This window comes from Aedes albopictus, chromosome 3 (genome assembly GCF_035046485.1).
Source record: "Aedes albopictus strain Foshan chromosome 3, AalbF5, whole genome shotgun sequence".
NCBI lineage: Eukaryota > Metazoa > Arthropoda > Insecta > Diptera > Culicidae > Aedes > Aedes albopictus.
This window is the reverse complement of record NC_085138.1, coordinates 198,326,665-198,351,211: the sequence shown is the minus strand read 5'-3', so window position 1 is coordinate 198,351,211 and position 24,547 is coordinate 198,326,665. Positions and strand designations below refer to the sequence as shown.

The 24,547-nt window shown below is 39.1% G+C and overlaps 1 protein-coding gene across 5 annotated transcripts in view; it reads left to right on the top strand.

Annotated features, from left to right (window-relative positions):
- Positions 1–24,547, top strand: part of LOC109428138 (potassium voltage-gated channel protein eag) — a 140,289-nt gene that overhangs the window by 57,085 nt on the left and 58,657 nt on the right. For all 5 annotated transcript variants that reach the window (XM_062858390.1, XM_062858389.1, XM_062858388.1 and 2 more), the window contains 2 exons: positions 1,714–1,845; positions 13,970–14,076. In XM_062858390.1, the coding sequence (XP_062714374.1) occupies positions 1,714–1,845; positions 13,970–14,076 (239 nt within the window). The remainder of the gene's footprint in view (positions 1–1,713; positions 1,846–13,969; positions 14,077–24,547) is intronic.

The following is a 24,547-nucleotide window of genomic DNA, read 5'->3' as shown; positions in this document are numbered from 1 at the left end:
CACCTCATAACTCGATTCATTTGTTATTCCATCACTATGAATCCCACCCCATGTCCTGCTTTATCGATGACATCGCATAAGTGGGGTTGTCACGTTAGATATAGTTGACGCGATACAGCGTTTTTATTCAGCCTCTGGTTGTCAGAATAGACGCAGTGTGAGGCGCAACTCCTTGATGGACAGACGCTCGGGACGTACATTATCTTATCAGTCTGGCTGAAGTAAGATGGACAACAGTACCTTCCCAGGCTGCACGACCAGCTAATCTCACAACTCTTAGTTGGCAGCCTTTGTCATTTATTGACCCTTGGAAGTATGAAGTAGGAACTTGTAAGAACCAGAGCTATGTTGAACGCTCATTGTCGTTTTACCATTTTACAGCCCTGTCAGTGTTCTGGTGCTACAAAATTCTTTCATGATTCATCGAGCCACGCATAAACACTTCCTTAATACATAACTTGGACAAAAATAAAGCCTGTATCCGCAATAATCGGGACACAGAAATACAGCTGTAACTCTGCAATAGATTCATAAACATTGCTCAAATTCGGTCTGATAACATCTTAAGATGTGTTCATTTCACCTGCAAAATTTCATGTGAATCGGTTCAGTACTTTTTGTTATAGCAATGAAACAGTAGAACGCGTGCAATGGAATTTTGTACAACCCCTAGTTTAGCTTCTCAGCGCTGTAACTTTTGAATTTGTCTAAGTAAATGCCTGAAATTTTGAACACAAACCACTCAATCTACTTGTTTTACATAGGCAAAATTTCAAACAAATCGATGCACTATCAACAATTTTATAGTCAAAACATATATTTGGACTGACCGTGATTTTAGCCCCTCAGACAGACATTATTCAGCACCCCTTATTCTATCGATTGTACTGTTGAAAGTACTATACCAATAAGCTTAAAATTCTGCAGGCATAATATACACTTAATCACCTACCTTCTGTGAAAATTTCATGAAAATTGGCTGAGACATTCAAAAGTTATGAATAGGCAAAAATTTCACATGAAAAACACGAAACATTTTCACTAACACTCACCCCTATCACCACCAGTAACTTTCAAACCAATTGATCAAAGATCATGAAACTTTGCAAGAAAGTGCCTCTATAAGTGTCATAACTACTTACGAAATTGCATGATTATCCTCACAGAACTTTGAATTGTAGTGGAAAAAAACCATCTACTATGTGAATGGAAATTGGACGTGATTGTACAAAATACTTAAAACCACGTTTGTTTGTTTTTCATTCATAGTTAAAAGTAATGCATCAAATTTTATGAAATTTGGCACACATAATAAACATACACCAAAGAGTTCCCAGTCAATTTTTTGGCCAATTTCACCGATTCATTACAAACTTACAGCTGTACCTCTGTGTCCCGATTATTGCGGATACAGGCTTTACTTCCGTCAACAGTTTGGTGGCTCTCTTGAGGAGCACCTGGTGTAATGAGATATTAATCTGAACTCTCTGTTCCAAATCGCAAGCACTTTCAGTCAATCAGTTTCGAAAACAAACAAATAAAAATCACAATATTAGAAAAAAAAACTGGAGCAAATGATTGTAGCTTGAGTTTATTTTTGAAGTACCCAAATGAAAACGTTGTGAATTTGGTTCGATAAGATGTTCATTATTTTAAAACCCACCTGTTTGTACTACATTTCGCTCACTCAATATTCCTCTTTACCTTTCACAGAGACTCCGCTATGGCTGCTGCTACAGGTGGCTCCCATCCGAAACGAGCGGGATTTGGTGGTGCTGTTCCTGCTGACATTCCGTGACATCACGGCACTGAAGCAGCCTATCGACAGCGAGGATACGAAAGGAGGTAAGTGCGATCAAAAGCGTGTCGAGTGGATTCAAGCATTTAAGAAAACTTTGGACAAGAAAAAGTTACAAAAGGGACTCATCACCCGTGATGGTTGCATAATTCGGAAATTGATGTCCATCCTGATTCAGTTTAAGTTCGGTTTGTTTTAATTCAACCAATTTACTTTCTCTCGCTGCTTGGCTTTAATCTTATTCTTTATATTTTTCCTATACCAGTTCTCGGTAAGTGATGTCGACGAGAGACTTTTTTCTATCCTTTATGCTTTCGTTTCCTTCTACTCTTATCGCTCGTTATCTAGTTTGGGTGCGAAGGATGGTGATTCATAGTGATTCACTTTCGCACAAAATATTGCTTTTGTTGTGTTGAACTTAGTGCCACCATTTTTCATGACCATTTTCCATTGTACGGGATCGCATTTCCACAGTTTCTAGTAACATAGAGGGCGAACCAGATATTACTCAAAATGCCCGTCTCTTTGAATTTAAGCACCTTTAGTAGCATTTTCATTCAAGTCAAGATCGAGATCTGCTTGTGACACCTAATTCGATTATAAGATTTATAATTCCAAATTTGAATACGGGTTCTGTACGCCCTCATTTTGTACAACCAAATTTGATTTACGAACGATTTTCCAATCACTTCAAGAATGTACCCTTTCATCGAAATACATGAACCCGTCATCACCACCAATCATCTGCATTAGCGTGTAATGTGTATTGCTTGTCATGGTGTTATTGACGTTTCTACAAGCACCTATTCGACTATGTATTATGCCAAACAGAAGAGAGTATCCTGCAACAAGTATTTTGGCTAGCCGTAGTTTGTTGCGCAATGGTTCAGACAGCAGAAATTTATGAAAGTAAATGCAGTTTAATGGCCTTGGATTTGTACAGGGGATTCTCAAAATAAGTGGGACAGGTAAAATTTTCACTTTTCAAAAAATGTTCAACTCGCTGTAACTTTTCGAAAAGGGCATCAAATATTCTCAAATTTTTACTGTAAGTTTATCAACTAGTTGTGAATCAGTGATCAAAATTTGGAAAAGATCGGGCTATTCTACACGAAGTTATAAAGGTTCTAGAAAAAGGTATAATTATTCGATAGCCAACTTTGAGCTGTTATATCTCCGGATTCAATGAACCGAATGCAATGAAATTTTGATCATTTACGACTTATATAATGAGCTATTAAAAACATTTGACTAAACTTAAAATTCTTTACACGAAAGAAAATTATAACGATTAGATCATTTTTCTAATATAACACCAATTTATCCAAAACTTCGTCATCGTTCCAAAATTCGAGATAGTAATTATAGTTCATTTAAATTCCCTCTAATTGACTTGAATATATTTATGTTTCAAATTAAAGCAACCAAATAGCCGGCATTAAATTGAAAACGTAATGGGATCCATTTGAAAAATAGATAAATTTACTAAAAAAACATAGAATAAATAAAATCGTTATAACTTTTTTTCTTAATAATAATTTCAAATTAAATCAACTGTTTTTCAAAGTTCATTATATTAGTCATAAATGAACAAAATTTCATTACATTCGGTTCATTGAATCCGGAGATATAACAGCTCAAAGTTGGCTATCGAATAAATATACCTTTTTCTAGAACCTTTATAACTTCGTGTAGAATAGCCCGATCTTTTCCAAATTTTGACCACTGATTCACAACTAGTTGATAAACTTACAGTAAAAATTTGAGAATATTTGATGCCCTTTTCGAAAAGTTACAGCGAGTTGAACATTTTTTGAAAAGTGAAAATTTTACCTGTCCCAGTTATTTTGACTATCCCCTGTAATTTCCATCGACAAAGCAATCGGTAGACCCCCACTGAAAGCAATCTTCAAATAGCTAAGAATACTCAATATCAATATCTCTGAAATTAATTGCATTTCAAGCAAATGAGCCTCGGAGCCGCAAATCCTTTCTTAGTAAGATACACCGGGGAGAGTTGAAACAGCGGGTTAACATGATGTTATCCAATGATTGTGAACAGCTTGAGTTCCATAACACATAGTTTTCATTTAAACAATCTTTTGGTGAAAGAAAAAAAAAATCTAAAATGTATTGAAAGCTATTTTAAAACTTCGCGTTTCATCTTGCTCCGGTGTACCTTAGTGATGCAAACGTTATCGTTGAAAGGCAGTTTACGGTCGGCTGTGACTCCGGAATCGCAAAAGGATTCAATACGCTTCAAAATGATTCACGCTTCAAAATATCGGGTCCAATTACGTATTCGAATTGAACGCCAGAAAGACGTCAGTAATGCATTTGCGCCTTTTGGTGTTCAGTTACATTCCACATAGAAATCAAAAAGCGACGATGTTTTTCTGTACACAATTGAGCCTTCAGTAAACAGTACTTTCTCAGAATTATTAGACGATATTAAGCAGAGATGATTGGAGATAATTAATTAACAAACAGGACGATAATTAGCGGTCTAAGTCCTCCTTGTGCATTTGGGTCATTTTTGATCTGCGTCAGCGAGCTGTTCCCAAAATAACGAATTGGGAAGGCTAGGATACCGCCTTAATGCACACCAGAAGGGATGGTGAATTGACGAGAGTGCCTACCGTTGGTTGATACAACAGCAAGATCGGGCGGACCTCTGTCGAACGCTTTGGAGAACTCGAAATATATGGCAACAACTTGGTTTTTGTTCTTGTACCCAGTTGATATGAAATTTGTGAATGTCAAAACATACGTAGATCGATCGGTTTTTAACAAAATCGTGCTGAAACTCAGGAATAAAAGGTAGGCCCGCAGCATACAGAGCGTCATAAACTAACTTTCAAACACTCTTGTTATGCAGCATAGAATGAAAATACCACGGTAGTTTTCATCGGCAAGATTATAGCTGGATTTGAAAATCGAACGAACTGATGCAGCCTTTCACAGCTCCGAGAATGTGCAGTCGTAAATCTATCGAATTATGCTAGTTCTGCATACAAATGCTGCTGGTATTACTTTAGAAATATCTGTTTGATTCCATTTGAAAGTTTTGCCAGGTTTCGTGAGACATTTCTTGCTGGGAATCCTGCTGGACTTTTTTTAGGGTTCCCAAGAGCATTTACTGGATAAACTCCAGTTAAAAATGCTTGAGAAATCTTAACAATTCTTAGAGAAATCGTAATGAGAATATCTGCTATGTTCATTTAGAATCCGGAATGACAAAATCACGTATATCTTAGGGATGGAATAACATAAAAGGTGAAGCCCTCAAAACAAAGGTTATTTATTGTACTTTCATGGAAAAATATCATTGAAATTATTTATTTTTATTTTTCACACAATTTCTCACTTTTTCAGTGTTGACCTCTCTAAAAATCTGCACAACTGTGGTAAATTTTAGCAACAATCCCTTCCGCACGTTTGTTCAACAATCAGGTCATCTACGCAGTGTCCTGAGTGCCTTGACTAGTCTGACTAGGATTCCGAAGAAAAATTGCCAAACTTTTTTTTTATTGCGAAATGAGGGGCAATTCAGTGAATTGAGAAAACGCGAAATTTGAGTGTTTTTTTCGTTGATAAACACTACCCATCTGTGACGATACCACTGAACGTCTCCGGCTGTCATGGCAGCTTATCAAAATAGGTAAAACCTCTACATATGCCTTGTGTGCGTTTTTGAAAAGCAGCACGCGATTCTTGAGGCTGTCATCCTTGCATGAATTGGTTCTCATCATCTTGTTGCGAAGAAACCATGCCCAGAGTTCGAACTTCTTGCCAAATCTTCAAATTCAAAGCAGATTTATCAATGAACCCAAGCTTTTTTCTTCCGAGGACACTTCCTTATGCCATGGTTATCAACATCTGTGCACATAACACATAATGGTTTTGACGATATTAACATTTTTCGCGACTGTCGTACCTGACCACGCTAAATTTTCAACGTGTTTGTGCAAGATTTTTTTCCTCCTCTTGTCTTCAATCTGAAATAACTTTTCACTCGTTGCAAGAAAATCGATGAAATTTTCACCATTTAAAGAGGATTAGTGTATGATCAGAGTGTTGCAAAAGAATGATGATTATGTTCATTGAGAGCTCCACTAGAAAATGTGCCATGATTCCGGATTCTAAGTGAACATAGCTTTACTCTAAGTTCCCGGGTAGACGAGGATATATAAATCATATCTCAAATCGAACATTTTGTACTGTCATAGCTCGATGTGGTTTTGATGTGTAATTCGAAAACTTAATGAGTATCGCACGAATAACACAAAGTGATATGATATCAGTTTTGTTCTTGTCGAAATATCATAAAATTTCTACATAAGAACAAATTTAGATTTTCTGCATGAAATGAAACACATATGTACACCCATAGACATGCCTCAATGTTAGTGAAATGCCGTGTGCCTCTTTCTGAGCTGTGGGAATGCAGAGCCTCATGCCCTTATTCCCATTGCATTCACAACAGTTGAGTGGTAAGCATGGCGTCTGTGAATCCTAAGGTCGTAGGTTCGATGCTGAATGTTGGCATCCAGTCCTCTAGGTATTTCTCTTGGGATTCCGCCAGAAAGTTCACTGGGAGTTCTTCCAGGAATTTCTCTCATGATACTTTCAAATATACCTCTCAATAATCCACCAGAAATTCCTCATGTGGTTCCTTCCAATTTTTTTCCATAAATTTCTGCAAGGGGTCATCCATAAATGACGTAACATTTAAGGGAGGAGGGGGAGTCTCCGAATATGGTACGAGCCATGTATCATGTATCAGGGAAAATAGGTTACGAGGGGGGATGGGGTGTCAAAAATCGTCAAAGAATGCTACGTCATTTATGGACGACCCCCAAGAATTCATCGAAGAATTCTTCAGGCGTTACCTTTAGAAATTCTTGCTGGGATTTCCCCAGCAACTCCTACTGTAATTTATTTATGGATTACTTCAGATATGTAGTATTTCTACCCGACATGCTTTTGAGATAATTTAAGGAACTACTGCAGAGATCACTCCTCAAGACATTTCTGACACGAATTCTCCAGGACTTTTGTGGACTCCCCATTCAATACCTCCAGTTAATCCTCAAAAAATCCTGGAGGACTCTCAAAAGTTATATTTGGAGATATTCCTGCTGAAAATGCTAGAGAAATTTCAGCAAGTATTCTGAAGGAATCTCAGCAGTTATTACTGGGATACAAAAAGTAGAAGAAACTTAGCAGGCATCCCTAGATGAATTCCAAGAGGTATTTTTTGAGAAATCCTTTGAGAAATCCTCTTAAAATTCAGATGGGATTATGCAAGATTTTTTTATGTGGAATTTCTCCAAGGTTTTTTTTTCTAGAATTCTTCCGGAAATTTCTCCGATGATTCTTCTCGGAATATTAAATGAAATACTTGCTGGGATTCCTTCTTGCTTAGTTATAGTTCTACAGTCATTGCTCTTTGGAGTCTTCTAGGTATTCCTGGAGGATTTCCTGCAGGTATTGCTTGAAGAGTCCCAGCAAGACTTTTTTTTAGGATTCCCACCACGAATGCCCGGAGAAATCCCAGCAGCATTCCCTTCTTGTGGTACCTCCAAGGATTGCTATAAATACTGCATGCGTATTTTTCCAGATTTCTCTATTTAGGAATTTATTTTGGAGTACCAGCAGCAATTCCTGCTAAAATTCCTTCGGTTATTTCTTCTAAGATTTCTTTTGGAATTCTTGCAGGAATTACTCAAATAATTTTAGCTGGAAGTTAATCAGTAAATGCTCTTAGGAAACCTTCTAAGGGGCTGTCCATAAACCACGTGGTCATTTTTTTGGGACTTCTCAACCGCCCCCCCCCCCCACCTCCCGCGTGGTCATTAGTCCATACAAAATATTTTTTTCGTCCATACAAAATGGTCATTGGCCGAAATAACCCCCCCCCCCCCCCCCCTCATGACCACGTGGTTTATGGACAGCCCCTAAAGTTTCTGGAGGATTTCCAAAAGGAGTTGACTATCTTTAGGAATCATAGCAGGATTTTTGTGGCAATTCCAACAATTTTGTCTGAAGGAGTCCTAGCATCACTCCAGGAATTTTAAAATTCCTTTATTACTCCAAGAATTTCTACATGGACTCCACCTGGAAATCTTTTTGGGATTTCTCGAGTTGAAATGCAGACTCTGTTGCACTAGGAGCATTATTCCAATAAGAAAAAGCAGAAGGAGGTGTGTTTCATCACAAAGATTAACTTGGTAGAACACATGAAAATTTAAATAAAAAAAAGAACTAGGAAAAGTAATAGCGAATGAAATATTTTATATGGTCGTTCACAAAAAAGGACGCTAAATTCTTAACAATATGATAAAACATTTTACTGTAACTCTGCACAAGTTACAAATGCTCCATCTTCAGTAATGAAAAAAATAAATTTATATCATACTTTTAGGTGGATTAATCACAAAGTTAAAAATTTCAAAATAAGGTTATTATTATCTTTATTTAAGAGATTTGCAGCCCTAGGCTGGCTCATCTCTGTTCAAAATAAGGTGTTAAGTATACAGTATATACAAAAGATCGGAGAAATCCAAACCTCAAATTGTCGCTTCTGTGACGAGGAGAGAGAAACATCAGAACACATCCTATGTTATGGCAGTGCACTCACCCAACAGCTTTAAAGTTCTCAGCAAGCCTGCTCACATATGGATCTTATCCCCCAAGGACGTGGTTGACTTTATAAAGCTAGTCTCGCCAGAATAGGGGAATCATATACTGTATCTCAGGATCTCTATTGATCAATAATTGATGGTCTTGAGCTCAGTCGATACTAAGGTATCTCAGTGACAAACATCCCGAGCAAAGTCCAACAGCAAAATTACAGCAAATCGAAAACACGATTTGTATACAGCAACAAATTGATATCACATTTTGATATCAGTTTATCTTTACTTAATTTGATTTCAAATTTTGTTTTCGGTTTGCTGTCATTTTAAATTAATGTAAATATTAAGTGCTAGAATAGTTTTAAATCATTTAGTATACTATATAAAGTAATTGTAGGGACATATCATGAGTGCAATTATACTATTGCATTTATGATTTGATATCAACCAAAAAACTCTACATTTAACGATTTTTCATTTTTCTTGCGCTGATAACAAAAACAGTTATCAATATGCTATCATCGATAGCATGAATTGTTTTAAATTTGCTGTCACATGAACATTTTTCTGCTCTCATTTTTGATGTTTTAACCGTTAAAACGACCAAAACGACAACAGCCTGAGTTATCAAAATTTGCAATATCACAACATTAAAATTAGTTTTGAATTTGCTATCAGACTTTGCTCGGGATGTTACTGAGATAATTTATGTATCTCACAGCAAAATTCACAATAGTTCTAAAACCTGGACGCAGTGATCTTCACCCGACAAACGAGAGAGAAACAGAACCACCGTAGCGTTAAAGTCAGTACTTGAGGCTAAAAAAGATGAATTTTGGATGTGGCATTTACGAAGAGAGTGTAGAAGACTTAAAAAAACTGAAATAAATTGCACAGATAATTCTTTGCAAAATATTGAACACAAGTTTTCAAAAAAAAAAAAAAGTTTGCAAATTAACATTGACAAGAGTTGTGGGCAGGGCCGGATTTACAAATGTGGGGGTCCGAGGCCACTGTGTTGTGGTGGTCCTTCATACAGAGGATATATTTTTGGCAATATAACACAGAAATTTCTAAAACATATTAATCATTCTTACAAATATAATAATGAAGGTAGAATCTAGAAAAAATAAGCAGAGCTAGGAAAAATGTTGATACCCACAGAATTTATTCATAACATATTTGAAATTCTACACACTTAGTTTTATTCACCGAGCTCGACTGTGCGGATCTCGGTTTCTGAATTTTAAGCGAGACACAGCTAACAAACTGACAGGTTGCTTGGCAACGAGGCATATACTAAATCTCATGAAAACATTTAGTTGACTACTCGGCTGTGCAAATCTCGGCATTGGGAAACCGAGATTTGGCAGTGTAAATTAAGTGTTTAGTGTGAAAATAATGATAAAAGAAAATTATATAAAGGAAAAATGCTTTTCACCTGTGTATTCCTGGCATTGGATCTCAGATTTAGTAGAAAATCATTCCAGAGTTCTCTTACATTTGTAGTGGAATCGGTGGTGTCGTTTTACCGAAATCCAAATAGGACTTCTCTAACTGTATTTCCAATAGAATTTCCTATTAAATTTCTTGAAAATGTTCAGCGGAGTTCGCCATGGATTCAGCCCAGTGGCGTAGCCAGAAATTGTCTCTGGGAGGGGTTTTCAACGGTCAATGATACCTTTTTTGATTTGACACTTACATTTTGTAAACAGTAACGAGCAATCGTATTCGAAGTTTAAAAATAGCGGCGCAGCCGAAATTTTTTTTCGTCGCAAAGCGTTTTATACTGAAAATTTGTTCCACAAATTTTGGCTCTGGGGGGGGTTTTAACCCTGAAACCCCCCCCGTGGCTACGCCAGTGATTCAGCCTTATTTCAGTAAGCGAATTACTTAATTTAAATATTTGAAATAAACCAAAATTCTTCAATATTTTTTTTTATTCCTGTTCGGGTTTGTCACCAGTTTTTAGATCTATTGTGACATTACCCGTATCCTTAGTGTAGTGCATGTCGCATTACTCAATTGCCATTGAGGGGTAATAAAGTATCGATTTTGATACAGTTTCTGTTTTGTTTTCTTAGAAAACAAAACAAGAGTACTAATATTGGCCATGCATTGGAAACCTAGCATCACCCTTGTTTTACTGCTAAATTCTCCCCAGTAGGACCTGGGTTTTAACATTAGCAGCAATATCATTCCAATAATGGAACATGTGTTCAGCAATAAGGATTCTAGTATAATCTATCACCGCAACGCAACCATAAAAGGCGATCTACCCACGCTACGGGCTCCGTTAAAGATTGAGCATCTTTTAAACCCCCTCAACCATTCATCCCTCAGCACGGGTCGCCTGACACCTTGGATTGGGATTACCGTAAACCGGGGTCAAATTGATCAGCGGGGTGAAATTGATCACTTGAGTACTACATTGTTATTCCATACTAGGAACTCTTAAGCGTCCTAATGATTTTAAACTTTTAACGTCATCTGATTCGTAGATGTCTAGAGCTGAGTGTAGACTTTTAATTTTTTAGAAAATGTTAGTTTTGCCTTATTTTTTCAAGGAATTTGCAATGTATTTCACATTTAGCTGAAATCATTGCTACTAAACAATCAATTGCTAATAGGACTTCCCGTGAATTCTCTGTTTTAACATTTTTGTGGAGCCTTGGTAGGGATGTAATGCAGCTAATCAGAAAATGACATAGTTATAAAAAGTTCATTTTATGAAGAAATAGTCATTTTTTGGGTTACAAATCACGTATTTTAAATGAAATTGCCTACCTTAAGGCGTTTAAGGGGAAATTTCAAAATTTAATTTTGCATTTAAAGTAATAAATTCACTAGTTGTAAGATTTTAAACGCGTTATTCGGTTTTAGAAGAGCAAAATTAAGCGGTGAAGGAAATTTTCCTTTCCAACCGATACTTAATTGTATACTGATCAATTTCGCCCCAAAGTGGCATTTCCAATATTTTGATATTTGAAGTTATTTAACTTAAAGTGTAAATTTGTTGAACAAAACTCTGTCACATGGTTCCATAGAGATCCACCGGGTACAGGTTTTACAGAAATTCTTTTGGCAATATTTGAACAGGCACTGATGTTATCCGCAAAAGTTGTTTTAAAGTGATCAATTTGACCCCGGATTACGGTACCTGTTTGGTGGATTTTTACCCCCGGAACAGGTGGTCCGTAGTGCTATTCTAAGCCGGCAGCTACACAGGCATTCCTCAATATAATCTGGCTTAAGTTCTTCAATATAATCTGGCTTAAGTTCCTGGTCAATTTCCACTAAAAATATTTCAACAGTTTCGATGTTCTCCGATTTGAGTAAATCCATTTATTATTCCATGAATTTTATAGAAAATTCTTTAATTTTTTTTTTTTTGAACTCTAGTTTCTTGCACTATTTTTTTTTTCTTGCTTCACTTTGTTTCCGTGAAGTGAAATTTTGTGGGGGCCCCTCAATGAGGGGCCAAGAGCCCTGGTCACCTGCCCACCCCCTTTAACCCGGCACTGGCTGTGGGACACCAATATTTGAGTTTGCCAAGGGCGCCGCCCGTAGAACCACGCTACAACTGTGAATATGTCTTCCATTCTGGACCATTGTGCACTGATTGGTAGGCAAACCAAGGACGTTACCGGTCGAGTGTCATCATCACCATCATCAGTATGCTCGTCGAGATTCATTGGAGGGAAGCGTAGGTAATGCACGTGGTTAAGCCGTTTTTGACGTGAGAATTTTCAATGTTGCGTTCAACAGCCTGCGATAACGGTGATGGTGAAAATCAGAGAGTGCTTCGGCATTGGTCGGAATACCTCTGCTCTCGGCCGCACATCAAGGGGATGTTTGTTTTCTCAACCTCACTACACTGTTTGTAGTGAGGTGGTTCCTCTAGTGGATGTTGATGGGGGTACAAAAGGCGGCTCACCACCACATTGGCATTCATTGAAAGCATGTTGATCCCGAAACATGCAAACTCGTTTTGGACTTTTTCTCCTCTTGGTTCATGTCTGCCAGTGGAAAACGAACAACTTGTTGAAATTGCATGGAAATTTTGTAGGTAATGAAGGGTGTTTAATTTTGACGGAAACTTAACTGATTTAAATACTAAGTTCTAGAAAAATAGCCTTATCATAATACGACATTATTCATTTGTTTATTAAACATAACACATGCAGACAATACTTGAGTTCACAATTTTACGCTACAGAACTCGGATAAGTGCTGCTTAAATAGTGTCTATAAGGCATCGTGAACTTTCAGCACCCACTAAGCTCACTCTCGGCGTGGTCAGCCCACGCCTTTCGTTTTCCTACTGATTCTTTTCGTATCCCTTGTAAACTCGATCTTTGCAGGTTTTGGTTTACCCATCATTTCTGTAACATGCCTTTTAGGTATCCAATATTCTTCCAGTTTCGGTAACCTCTGCTAAGTTCGCCTTACAGCGCATCCAAACCGGCGGTCAAGGATGCCATGCCATGTGGTACACATGGAAAGCGCACAGGCATTCAGCAAGACCTCCTCCTCTCCTCTTCTTGGCGTATCGTCCTCACTGGGACAAAGCCTGCTTCTCAGCAGTGTTCTATGAGCACTTCCACAGTTTTTAACTGAGAGCTTCCTCTGCCAATGACCATTTTGCATGTGCATATCGTGTGGCAGGCACGAAGATACTCTATGCCCAAGGAAGTCAAGGAAATTTCCTTTACGAAAAGATCCTGGACCGACCGGGAATCGAACCCGTCACCCTCAGCATGGTCATGCTGAATACCCGTGCGTTTACCGCCTCGGCTATATGGGCTATTCAGCAAGACCATACTAGTTTTGAATCTCAGTCTAGCCCAAAATCTTTTCAACTTGCATATTTTTTCAATGTCCAAGAACATACACACCAGCTTGTGACTTTGGGGGGGGGGGGGGGGGTTATACATATATAGCAACACAGTTACAAATCTACCAGTTTTGAAAAGTTTTCCCCCTGACTATATTACAAGTTGGCGTTTATGTCACAGGGCATATACCTAGTATCAGACAAGTTTGAGAACATTGTCTGCACGGTCTGCACGACTTTCACGATTCACACATTTCGTTGTCCCGAGGACGGCCAGTAGTGCGTATCGTATAGGGAAGCGGTCATTGACGATGAATTTTTAACATTTCATCCGAGAGCAATGAAATCAGGCGTTGTCGTCGTCTGACTTCATATACGCTCGCGTTGGGAAACTTTTGGTCCGGTACGCAAAAAGGAATGCCGATGGAGTTGGCCCTTGGCCACTTTTCGGATAACAAATGGTCGAAATTCCGTAGATATGACAGCACGGGACGAGTATTCGTATTATCATGACACGTATCAACCCGCTTGTAGGTAGATGGAAGATGCCGTAGGTTGTTCTAACAGTGCTTTCAAGTTGTTTGGATTTTGCGTTTCACCGCTAGTCGTTAATTTACATTTTTAATCCATTCATTACTCTGTTTTTTTTTCTCTGTATTTTCTCCGTTCCGTCCTTTCACCGGTTGCCTACAGGATTGTCGAAGTTTGCCAAGCTGGCCCGATCTGTCACCAGGAGCCGTCAATTTAGTGCGCATTTGCCTACGCTAAAGGATCCAACTAAGCAATCAAATCTAGCTCATGTAAGTATGTTTTGACGGCTTGGATAAATAATTAGAGCTTCAATTTTTATGGGTTCAAATAAAATATATGGCATAGATTTTTTGTAAACATAAGCTTGGGATAAAGATACGAATGTGCTTTTTACATATCACTCTCTACCACCCACCTTACCCTCATAGCAGTTTTACATCTGTCTTGAATCCAATTGAGCTGAATTTTCAAGTATGACAGGACGTAGTTCGTTTCCCGTTTGGTCTAGAAACGTTTCGTAAAAAAATCCTTGAATTCCTTAGGCATAGTTTATCTTCGTGCCTGCCACACGATATACACATGCAAAATGACCATTGGTAGAGAAATCTCTCAGTTGCTCATTGAACACTTAGCTGAGAAGCAGGTTTTGTCCCAGTGAGACGTTAATCCAAGAAGATAGTGAGAGAGAGGACGTGATTCAATCATCTTGTAAGTTTATTCCAGATTCTTTGTCATTTTCACCCACAAAATTTGCAAGATTTTTCAATTCCCTGAAAAACATTTAAAAAAACAGAAGTGTGCTTGATACGGTAAGTGTTAGGTAGACAAGTGGAAGGGAGCAAAGAAAGGATGAGGGATGCCAACTGATTTTTGAATAATCTGAAGTAAGTAGTTTATTGTCGAGCTACAAAGACTAGAAACTAGATTCACGAGGATATTCTCTATAAACGTCTGAGTTTTCACATATTTTTTAAAAAATCATCTGGCATCCCTGATCCTCACCCTTTTGCTCCCTTCCACTTTTCTACCTAACACTTACCGTATCAAGCACCTTTCTGTTTTTTACGTGTTTCAGGGAATTCGTAAATCTTGAAAATTTTGTGGATGGAAATGGCAAAGAATCTGAAACAGATTTACAAGTTAATTGAACTACGTCCCCTCATGTTGTACCGTCTACCCCCGTTGGCTTGACCGCATCGAATCTGACAACTTTTTAATTTGACACTCGCTAATCTGCACATCGTTCAAATAAAAAATGGTTCAAACGTCATTCTGCTGATGGAACGGGGTGAAACGGAACGCTGAATCAAAACAAAGCATCAAATAAGGTTGCCAGCACTGTGTTGCCAGCACTGAGCATGAGCATGAGCATAGATGACCCCACAATTCGTAGTTGCTACTCCGTGATTGACCAGAGCAATCGAAATTGCACAAGGAACCAATGAATAGGGCTTGGGACTAGCTTACTATTCTCAATGTACACAGTTCGAGAGATCTCAACTTTAATAAGGTCAATAACGGCGCCGGCCACGTCCTTACGGTCATCGAGGATGGGAGGGAATGTTAGTAAGACAAACGTTGTTATAAAGACTGCGAATCGCTGCATCTCCACGCTTGTCTCAGGAAGGAATTTTTGTTAGTAGGGTAAGGTACATTGTCAGTCCGGGAGTCACCTATGGTTGGTGATATGATTTGACAATGGATCAATATACACAAACCGCCGTTAACAACCGACCACTTTTCGACGCAAAAAGTAGCCAAAAAGAAAATTCTGCCGCGCGTCTCCACTCCACTAGGGAGCAGAAACCTTTAGGGGAGTCTGGGGAGACTTGATCCCTTTTTCTTAATTTACCTGAAACTTTAAGAAAAAACACAAAACTAGATCCGATTTCCATACAAAATGGCAGGTATACATCTATTGCAAGTTAATACACAACAGAAGGCCTTTAAACTATTGTTAAAGTTTTCAAAGTCTTATGATGTATTTTTCAAAAATGGGTGACACTTGATCCCCCTTTGAGCACATGGTTTATTTAAAAGGGAAAATAATTCCAGAGTCTTCTTATTCATTTTCTTTTCGAGTTCTCTTGTATTTTCCATGAATATGGAGTGTTTGAAATTGTAAGATTTCCTTAAATTTTTAAGGATATGCCGTATTTTCAAAATGGGGAGACTTGATCCCCCTTTTCTTGGTTTGTACTAAAGTTATAATTATCTGACACATTTTATTGTTGAATAGACTAGAATTCCAAGTAAATAGAGGCTTCCGAATAGAATTTTATGTTTCACATGTATAATGTGTGTGTAATCCTCGAGGGATCAAGTCTCCCCATGTCACTGTTGTACTAAGCTGAATTAATTAAAATATGTTAACAACAGCCTTATTTGGATAAATAAGTTTGAAAGTATTTTATTTAAACTATGTGCTGTTCAATTTTGACACGATTCGGTTCAATTTTCACAAAGTTATTGAGGATTTTCGGAATCGCCTAAAAGATTTCTGAAGGACTGAAAACAAACCATCAGCCGTTAAAAAATAATGCAATGTACAATCGAAATCACTTGTAGCCAAAACATAGTCGTTTGTCCAGGAGTAGTTTTGGAAAAATTATGCTAGAAGAAAAAATGTTTTTGATTCCGAGCAAATATGGGGGGAACAAGTCTCCCCAGGGATCAAGGCTCCTCAGTCTCCCCTAGTCTATTCGACACAGAAATACACTGAACGCGAATCACTTGTCGGCGCCCGGATTTTTTTCTCTCGACCGGCGAGCCCGAACCAACACTTTCCACTCTTTTGTGTTGAGGTAGTTTAGGTTTTCCACGGGAGTTCTCTTGAAGAATCGGACTTCACTCTACGTTGCAACGTTGGTTCTGACCATAATCCTCAACTGTGACCACTGTGACTGCGGGCGTTTGTTTCGTTAATGTGCATTTCATTGCCGTCGTTTAGATATTATTCGTGTCCTATTATTGCTGTAGTGATTTGAATGTGTTTTCACACGGACCTCGCTTTTAAAATCCGGTGAAATTAGTTTGATCTGTTTTTCGTGGTGCTGTGAATATCAGTTTTTACATTTGAGTAGTTCGCGCCCTACATTGTTGTTGTCTATAAATCGCCTCCACAAAAAGGAACCATAAACGTCACACAACCATAAACGCAGTTGGCAACGCTTTATCGAATTGCATAAGAGAAGGCGCATCTGTACGTTTGAACTCGCCGTTTAATTTGCCAAAAAAATATCCTCTCAACGACATGAGCTCATGCCGAATTTGTTCGAGTGGAATCAGCCCCGACAAGCGAATAACGTGTAGCGGATCCTGTGGTATATCCTTCCACCACTCTTGTGTGGGTTTGACGAAAACTCAACTTTCATCCTGGACGGCGAACGTCGGGTTCTACTGGTTCTGTTCCTCATGTCGCTTGAACTTTGATCCTGCTGTACACGATCAAGAAAAGGTAATCTTCAAAGCTCTACGTGAGCTCCTGATACGAACCGACTCCATGGACACCCGTTTAGGAAACTATGGAGAAAGCTTGCGAAAGATGAACAAGGCACTCTACGACTCTCAGCAACGGACCCCACCGGCCAATCTCTCGCTTGACCATACAACTTTCCATCAGACCATCGACATGATGACCCTGGACGACACAGTCTCTGACGTCCCTATGAATCGCTCCAGGTCTTGCGATGACACCTCCTTTTTTGAAGTCCTCGATGAGATTAATGCTACGGTTAGTCAAGCTCCCGAGAAGTTTGTCGTCGGAGGTAACAAGCGGGTCCAGATCGTGACTAACCCTATGCCATCCACATCGAAGTCCACCAACAAACGTGATCGCGCCTCCACTCCTGCTGTTCCATCGCAAAAAAATGAGCAAGTACTAAGCAAGTCTGATTCCATTTCGGTACACACCGACCAGAGCTCCAGCCGCGAACGTGAAAATGTGCCACGTAGACCCTCTGCTGGTCCGTTAAGCGTTGTTCGGATTGGAGCAGTTGACGAAGACTCGACTGATTTCTATGTCACTCCTTTCACTCCTGATCAGAAGGAGGAGGATGTGTTAACGTACCTTCAGGATATCACGAACGTCAATCCGGCTACTGTCAAAGTAGTCAAACTTGTTCCTCGATGAAAAACACTGAACGACTTAACTTTCGTATCGTTCAAAGTTACCGTTAACAAGTCTATCTCTAATGTAATTGGCGACCCCTGGTACTGGCCAGACGGAGTGACTGTACGAATCTTCGACCACACCCCAAAAAACAACCCACCCCCGATTACGCCGGCCAGGTTATAGAGTTACTCCATTCGACCAGCCATTTAGTAACTCCACGCTTTCATGAGTTCAATTGCACTTTCTTCGACCGGAATTCTCCAGGACGCATACAAAAAAGCATATTGGATGTCCCCGACCACCTCGACTCAGCTGCCGTATTAGTTGATTCCTGCTTTCAAAGTCGTCCTGGCATCTCAGCCGTCGCAGGAACGGAAGGGGGCATCCAAAATGCCTTCTCAGGCAAGTACAATTCTGTTTCTGAACATTCGCCGTCCGTTGATTCGCTGATTTTTCCCAGTGAACGTCGAGTATGCCCTAACAGCTGCGGCACAGTTACCGCGGAGCCTCACCATACGACTAAACATCTGAATCATCCTTGGGCTACTAAACTTTTCGTCGGAACGCAACCCGGTTCGGATTCCCCAGGACGCACACAAAAAAGCACTTTGGATGCCCCTGACCACTCCGTTTTAGCTGCCTGTTCTGATGAATCCTGCTCACAAAGTCGTCCTGGCATCTCAGCCTCCGGAGAAACGGAAGGGGGCATCCAAAATGCCTCCTCAGGCAAGTACAATTCTGTTTCTGAACATTTGCCGTCCGTTGATTTGCTGAACTTTCCCAGTGAACGTCGATTATACTCTTACCCAACTCTTACCGCTGCTACGCCACTACCGCTGAATCCAATCAAACGACCAGACAGATAAAGCATCCTTGGACTACCAATCTTGAACCCGGCTCGGATTTCCCAGGACGCACACAAAAAAGCACTTTGGATGCCCCTGACCACCCCGTCTCACCTGCCTATTTTGATGAATCCTGCTCACAAAGTCGTCCTGGCACCTCAGCCGTCGGAACAACGGAAGGGGGCATCCAAAATGCCTCCTCAGGCAAGTACAGATCTGTTTCCGAGCATCCGCCGTCCGGTGATTCATATTATTCTCCCAGACAACTTTACTTCAACACTACCACCGCTTGTGGCGCTGTCATAGATGCGCTCCACATATCTAGCCAGGCGACTCATCCTCACACCACCAGCCTTATTGGCATGTCACAACCCAGCACAGGCCTTCCAGGACGCACACAAAAAAGCACTTTGGATGCCCCTGACCTCCTCGACCTAAATGCTAATTTTGATCAACGTTACACACAAAGTCGTCCTGGCACCTCAGCCGTCGAAGGGCCGGGAGGGGGCATCCAAAATGCCTCTCCAGGCAAGTACCATCGTTTATCTGAACATTTCCGGCTTGGTGATTTGTCTTCCTCTCGCAGTGATCCACGACCTAGTCATCTGAGCGATAATCCTATCACTGATCTTGCATCTGCCGCTTCATCTCTAAAAGTCTACTACCAAAATGTTCGAGGTCTTCGAACAAAAATCGACGCTTGGTTTCTTGCCGTGACCGGATGTGATTTTGATGTTATTGTGCTGACTGAAACCTGGCTGGATAACCGTATACATTCCGTCCAATTATTTGGGCCTCTATATGATGTATACAGATGCGATCGAAACGAAGTTAACAGCTCTAAACGCATGGGAGGTGGAGTTCTCGTTGCCGTAAAGAAGACGCTTTCTTCTGTGCAGCTCAGCATCTGTGATAGCTGCTTGGAACAAGTATGGGTCAAGCTCGACTTCAACAACAAGTGCCTATACATTTCTTCGTTTTACCTTCCTCCTGATAAGACGAACGATTCACAAGTCATTGAATCTCATCTAAAGTCAGTACGTGAAATTGACTCCTGTAGTTCCTGTGACGACTCAATTCTCATTTTTGGTGATTACAACTTCTCTGAAATCCATTGGATGAAGGATGAGCAAGGTTCAGTTACAATTGACTATTCAAACTCTTCTCTAAACCATGCACGTTATTCGACAATTGATGGAATGGCCTTCTGCAATCTGCATCAGATCAATCCAACTAAAAATCTAAAAGGACATACTCTTGATTTGGTTTTTTCCAACTCAATTCACTTCTCTGTGTCTGAAACCAACGATATACTTATCGCACCGGACTTGCATCACCCACCGCTTGAAATACTCTTACCATTTTACGTTGAGGATGTATGCACCAATGATGAAGATCAGCAGCTGGATTTCAAAAAGACAAATGTTGATGCTCTCGTAACATATCTCAGCCTCTTTGACTGGTCACCAATGTACAACTGCAGTGATGTGGATCAAGCTACTGCCTATTTTCTATGTGTGCTGAATAACTGGTTAGTCGAACATGTTCCAATTAAACGTAAGCCACGGCTACCTCCCTGGGAAAATCACGAATTGCGGACCCTCAAGCGCAGAAAGAATGCAGCGCTACGTAAACTGCGAAAATTTCGTACACCGCTCCTGAGAACCGAGTTTAAGATTATCAGCAGAGCTTATACGACGATGAGCACCTATCGCTACCGTGGTTTTGTTCTGAGAACTCAAAACCATCTCCGTCGTAATCCGAAATCATTTTGGGCTTTTGTCAACAGCAAACGAAAAGACTACGGCTTTCCAGTGAACATGTTCTTTGGGGATAAGCACTGTACTACGGCTAGTGATAAATGTTCGTTATTTGCTGAACGGTTCTGTAGTGTGTTCAACAATACATCATGTACCGATTTTGAACTGAAACAAGCAACCAATAATGTTGCTACAGACGCTGTGGATATTGATGTTTTTGAAGTAACCGACTCGATGATCGTACGCGCTACAGACAAGTTAAAAAGTTCCTATAAACCTGGTCCGGATGGTATCCCTGCGGTAATCTACAAGAAGTGTGCCGAGTGCCTTCTCGCGCCGTTACGGTTTATTTTCAACCTATCTTTGAGGCAACGTAAGTTTCCAGAGATTTGGAAAAGCTCCATAATGTTTCCAGTATTTAAAAAAGGATCGAAAAGGGACATCTCCAACTCTCGTGGGATAACATCATTGAGTGCTGGGTCTAAGATCTTCGAGATAGTCGTAAATGAGTACTTGTTTTTTAAAGTTAAACAATACATTTCGTCCGACCAACACGGCTTCTTTCCACGAAGATCTGTAACATCGAACCTGGTTGAATTTACTACCACGTGCCTCACCAGTATTGAGCAAGGACTGCAAGTTGATGCGGTTTACACCGACCTCACCGCCGCCTTCGACCGGATCAATCATCACATTCTTTTGGAGAAAATCAGGAAAATTGGCGCATCTGATAATTTTGTAATGTGGCTTAAAAGCTACCTTGTTGGGCGTAAACTTCGAGTAAGAATTGGATCTTGCTGTTCGCGGGAATTCTCATGCACATCAGGAGTTCCCCAAGGAAGCAATCTAGGGCCATTATTGTTCTCCATTTTCTTCAATGACGTCACGAGTATTCTTCCTCATGGCTGCAGACTACTGTTTGCTGATGACCTTAAAATCTACGTCGTCATTCGGAGTAAAAACGACTGCCTATTGCTGCAAACTTTAATGAATGAATTTGCTGCTTGGTGTTCACGCAATCATATGTCGCTGAGCATTTGTAAATGTTCAGTGATCTCGTTCCATAGAAAGTTGAACCCTGTGATATTTAACTATAAGATAAATGATATTCCACTTGAAAGATCATCAGTTGTAAGAGATCTGGGGGTCTTGTTGGACAGTAATCTCACATTTAACCAGCAAAGGAGCTCTGTCATTGATAAGGCCAACCGCCAGCTTGGTTTTATTTTCAAAATTTCTCGTGAATTCAAGGATCCCTATTGTTTGAAATCTCTTTTTTGCTCACTTGTACGATCGATAGTCGAAGCTGCTGATGTTGTATGGACTCCCTATCAGTCTACATGGATTGAACGTATCGAAGGCATTCAAAAACGTTTTCTTCGACATGCCCTCGCTAACCTACCATGGAGGGACCCAGCCAATTTACCGCCCTACCGAGATCGTTGCCGGTTACTCAACTTGGATACATTAGAGCACCGACGTCACGTGAACCAAGCAATTTTTGTTGCCAAGCTTTTGAAAGGAGACATTGATTCTTGTACGCTTCTTTCCTTACTTCCTGTTTATGTTCCTCCAAGGGCCCTTCGTAATCACACTCTCCTGCGCCCCAGTCTGCATAGGACTAACTATGGAAGTTACGCGCCGTTTCCTGCGATGATTAACGAATTCAATAAAGTGCAGCAGCTTTTTAATTTTAACATGTCGTTAGCCAGCTTTAGGGATAAGGTTCTTGCTTTAAATTTATAATGAATGTTAGTTTTTAATTTTATATATGTTTTAATTAGTAATGTTCACTAGGATATAAAATCCGATGAATGTAATTTTTAATAAATAAAATAAAATAAAATAAAATAAATAATGGCTGGTGCTTTATTCATGATATTTCTTAGACCTACTTAATTACTAACACATACAAAGTTGGATTGGGGAGGGGCTTGGACGATCATACGATCGATGTGTCTTAGAACTGCGGTCAGTCCAGACCGTGGGACCGCACCGCACATGCAATGCTGACACGACGAAACTCGATCAGTTCATAAACATTCAACTCCATCGAATGCTTATCGCAGCAGCATGGCATGGCAAGTGTTGTCAGGAATACTGGATATACCACACCTTCCCCCTTATGAAAATGATGGATGGTACAGTAGTCATTTTATTATTAAGTTGTCGTCCAAACCTCTCTTATTATATATGTTACAATGTATTGTATTTTATATATTATTTAAATGATTATAAATGTATTCGATATTTTCATAAAATAGTTCCTTACACAGAAGTTAGATAAACAATAATTGGATAAAATTGAATCATAGGTAATACAACAAATAGTTCTATAAGAGATAATAAATTGGAATAAAAATATAAAATTATAACTTTTAGGAATGTAATTTTTAATTTATATAGATGGATATCATCCTCCTTCCTCACAAAAATGTTGTTCCACAATATTTTCTTAATCGGTTCTTATGAACTGTCTGTTCTTTATTAGGACTTTTCAAATCTCGTATGGTTGCATTTGGTATATTTATTTTTGTAACTTCATATGGTCCTATTCTTAAATTTCCTAATTTATGATGTGCATTATTCTCTAACCATACTAAATCTCCTACTGCTAACTGTAGTGGTTTTGTGTTAACATTGTAATTATTCACTCGTTTCTTTTTACTTTTTTCAATACAAGATTGTGCCAGTTGATAAGCTCTGCTAAGTTTGAAATGTAATTCTTTGTAATAATGTTCTGGATTATATATTGGTGTTGGTTTGTTTTGTACAGAATTTGGCATTGGACATGGTTTACCAAAAATCAATTCAAAAGGTGAGAATATTGTGTCAATACTTGGAAGCGTATTATAAGCAAAAGCATAATATTGGATTATTTCATCCCAGTCATTTTTGGATTCGTTCATGCTGTTGAACATTTGTGTTCGATATTCAGGAATGTTGATACATCTTTGAAAATTTGATTTTTAAATTCTGTGCCCATGTCTGTTTTAATAGACTGTATGGGTCCATATATAAGAAATAAGCTATCAACAAATTTTCTAGCTATTGTCGAAGCTTTCTTGTCCATCATTGGTATTAGAATGATGTATTTACTAAATTCACACAGTAGCGATAATAAATATCTATTACCATTGTTTGTGATTGGTAATGGTCCTACAGTATCTATTTCAACTGTATGAAAAGGTTGTGGAAGTGTATCAGTTTATATTAATTGTTCTTTTGGATTTTTGAAAGTTTTGTTTTGTTGACAGAATGAACAATTCTGTACATATTCTCGTATACTTTGTCGCATGTTTTTCCAATAGTAAAAAGGTTTTAGTTTTTTATACAATTTCAGTTGTCCAGGATGTCCTGCGATTTTTGTATTGTGATTGTTAAACAATATTTCTTGAATTTCATTGTCATGCTCAATTGTTTTGGGCGCTTTATAAATCAATATTTCAACTTTCTCGAGAAATTTTGTTCCTATTTCTTTGAAAGTTGGTAATGGAATAATTTCAAATATGGGGTCACTATCTGTTAATGCTACTTTCGGGCTGCAGTCCCATAGCATCGATTCTAATCCTGAAAACATTAGCTCGAATGCTAAGTCCTCTTTTGGATTGATATGACTAGTCATTTCTTTAATTAACTTTTTTCGATTCTTTGACGTCAGTTTAAAATTAATTTCATAGTTGTTTCCCCTTTTTGAAGTACTCGTTATTAGCTTAGGCAGGTTATGCGTTTCTTCGGGATTAACAACTTCGTAAATACGGTTGGCCATTCCGTTTTCACTTGAGTTGGTCATCGCTCTGGTTTGTACTCCCATGATAGCTACTTGTTTAAGATCATCTGAGCTTAGATTGATTCTGGATAAAGCATCCGCACAAACATTTGATTGACCCTCGATAAATTCTATATCGAAATCATATTCATCCAAGTCAAGTCGCATTCTAGTTAACTTTTGACTCGGGTTCTTTTTGGTGTACAAATACGTTAGAGGTTTATGATCAGTTTTAATTGTAAAACGTGTGCC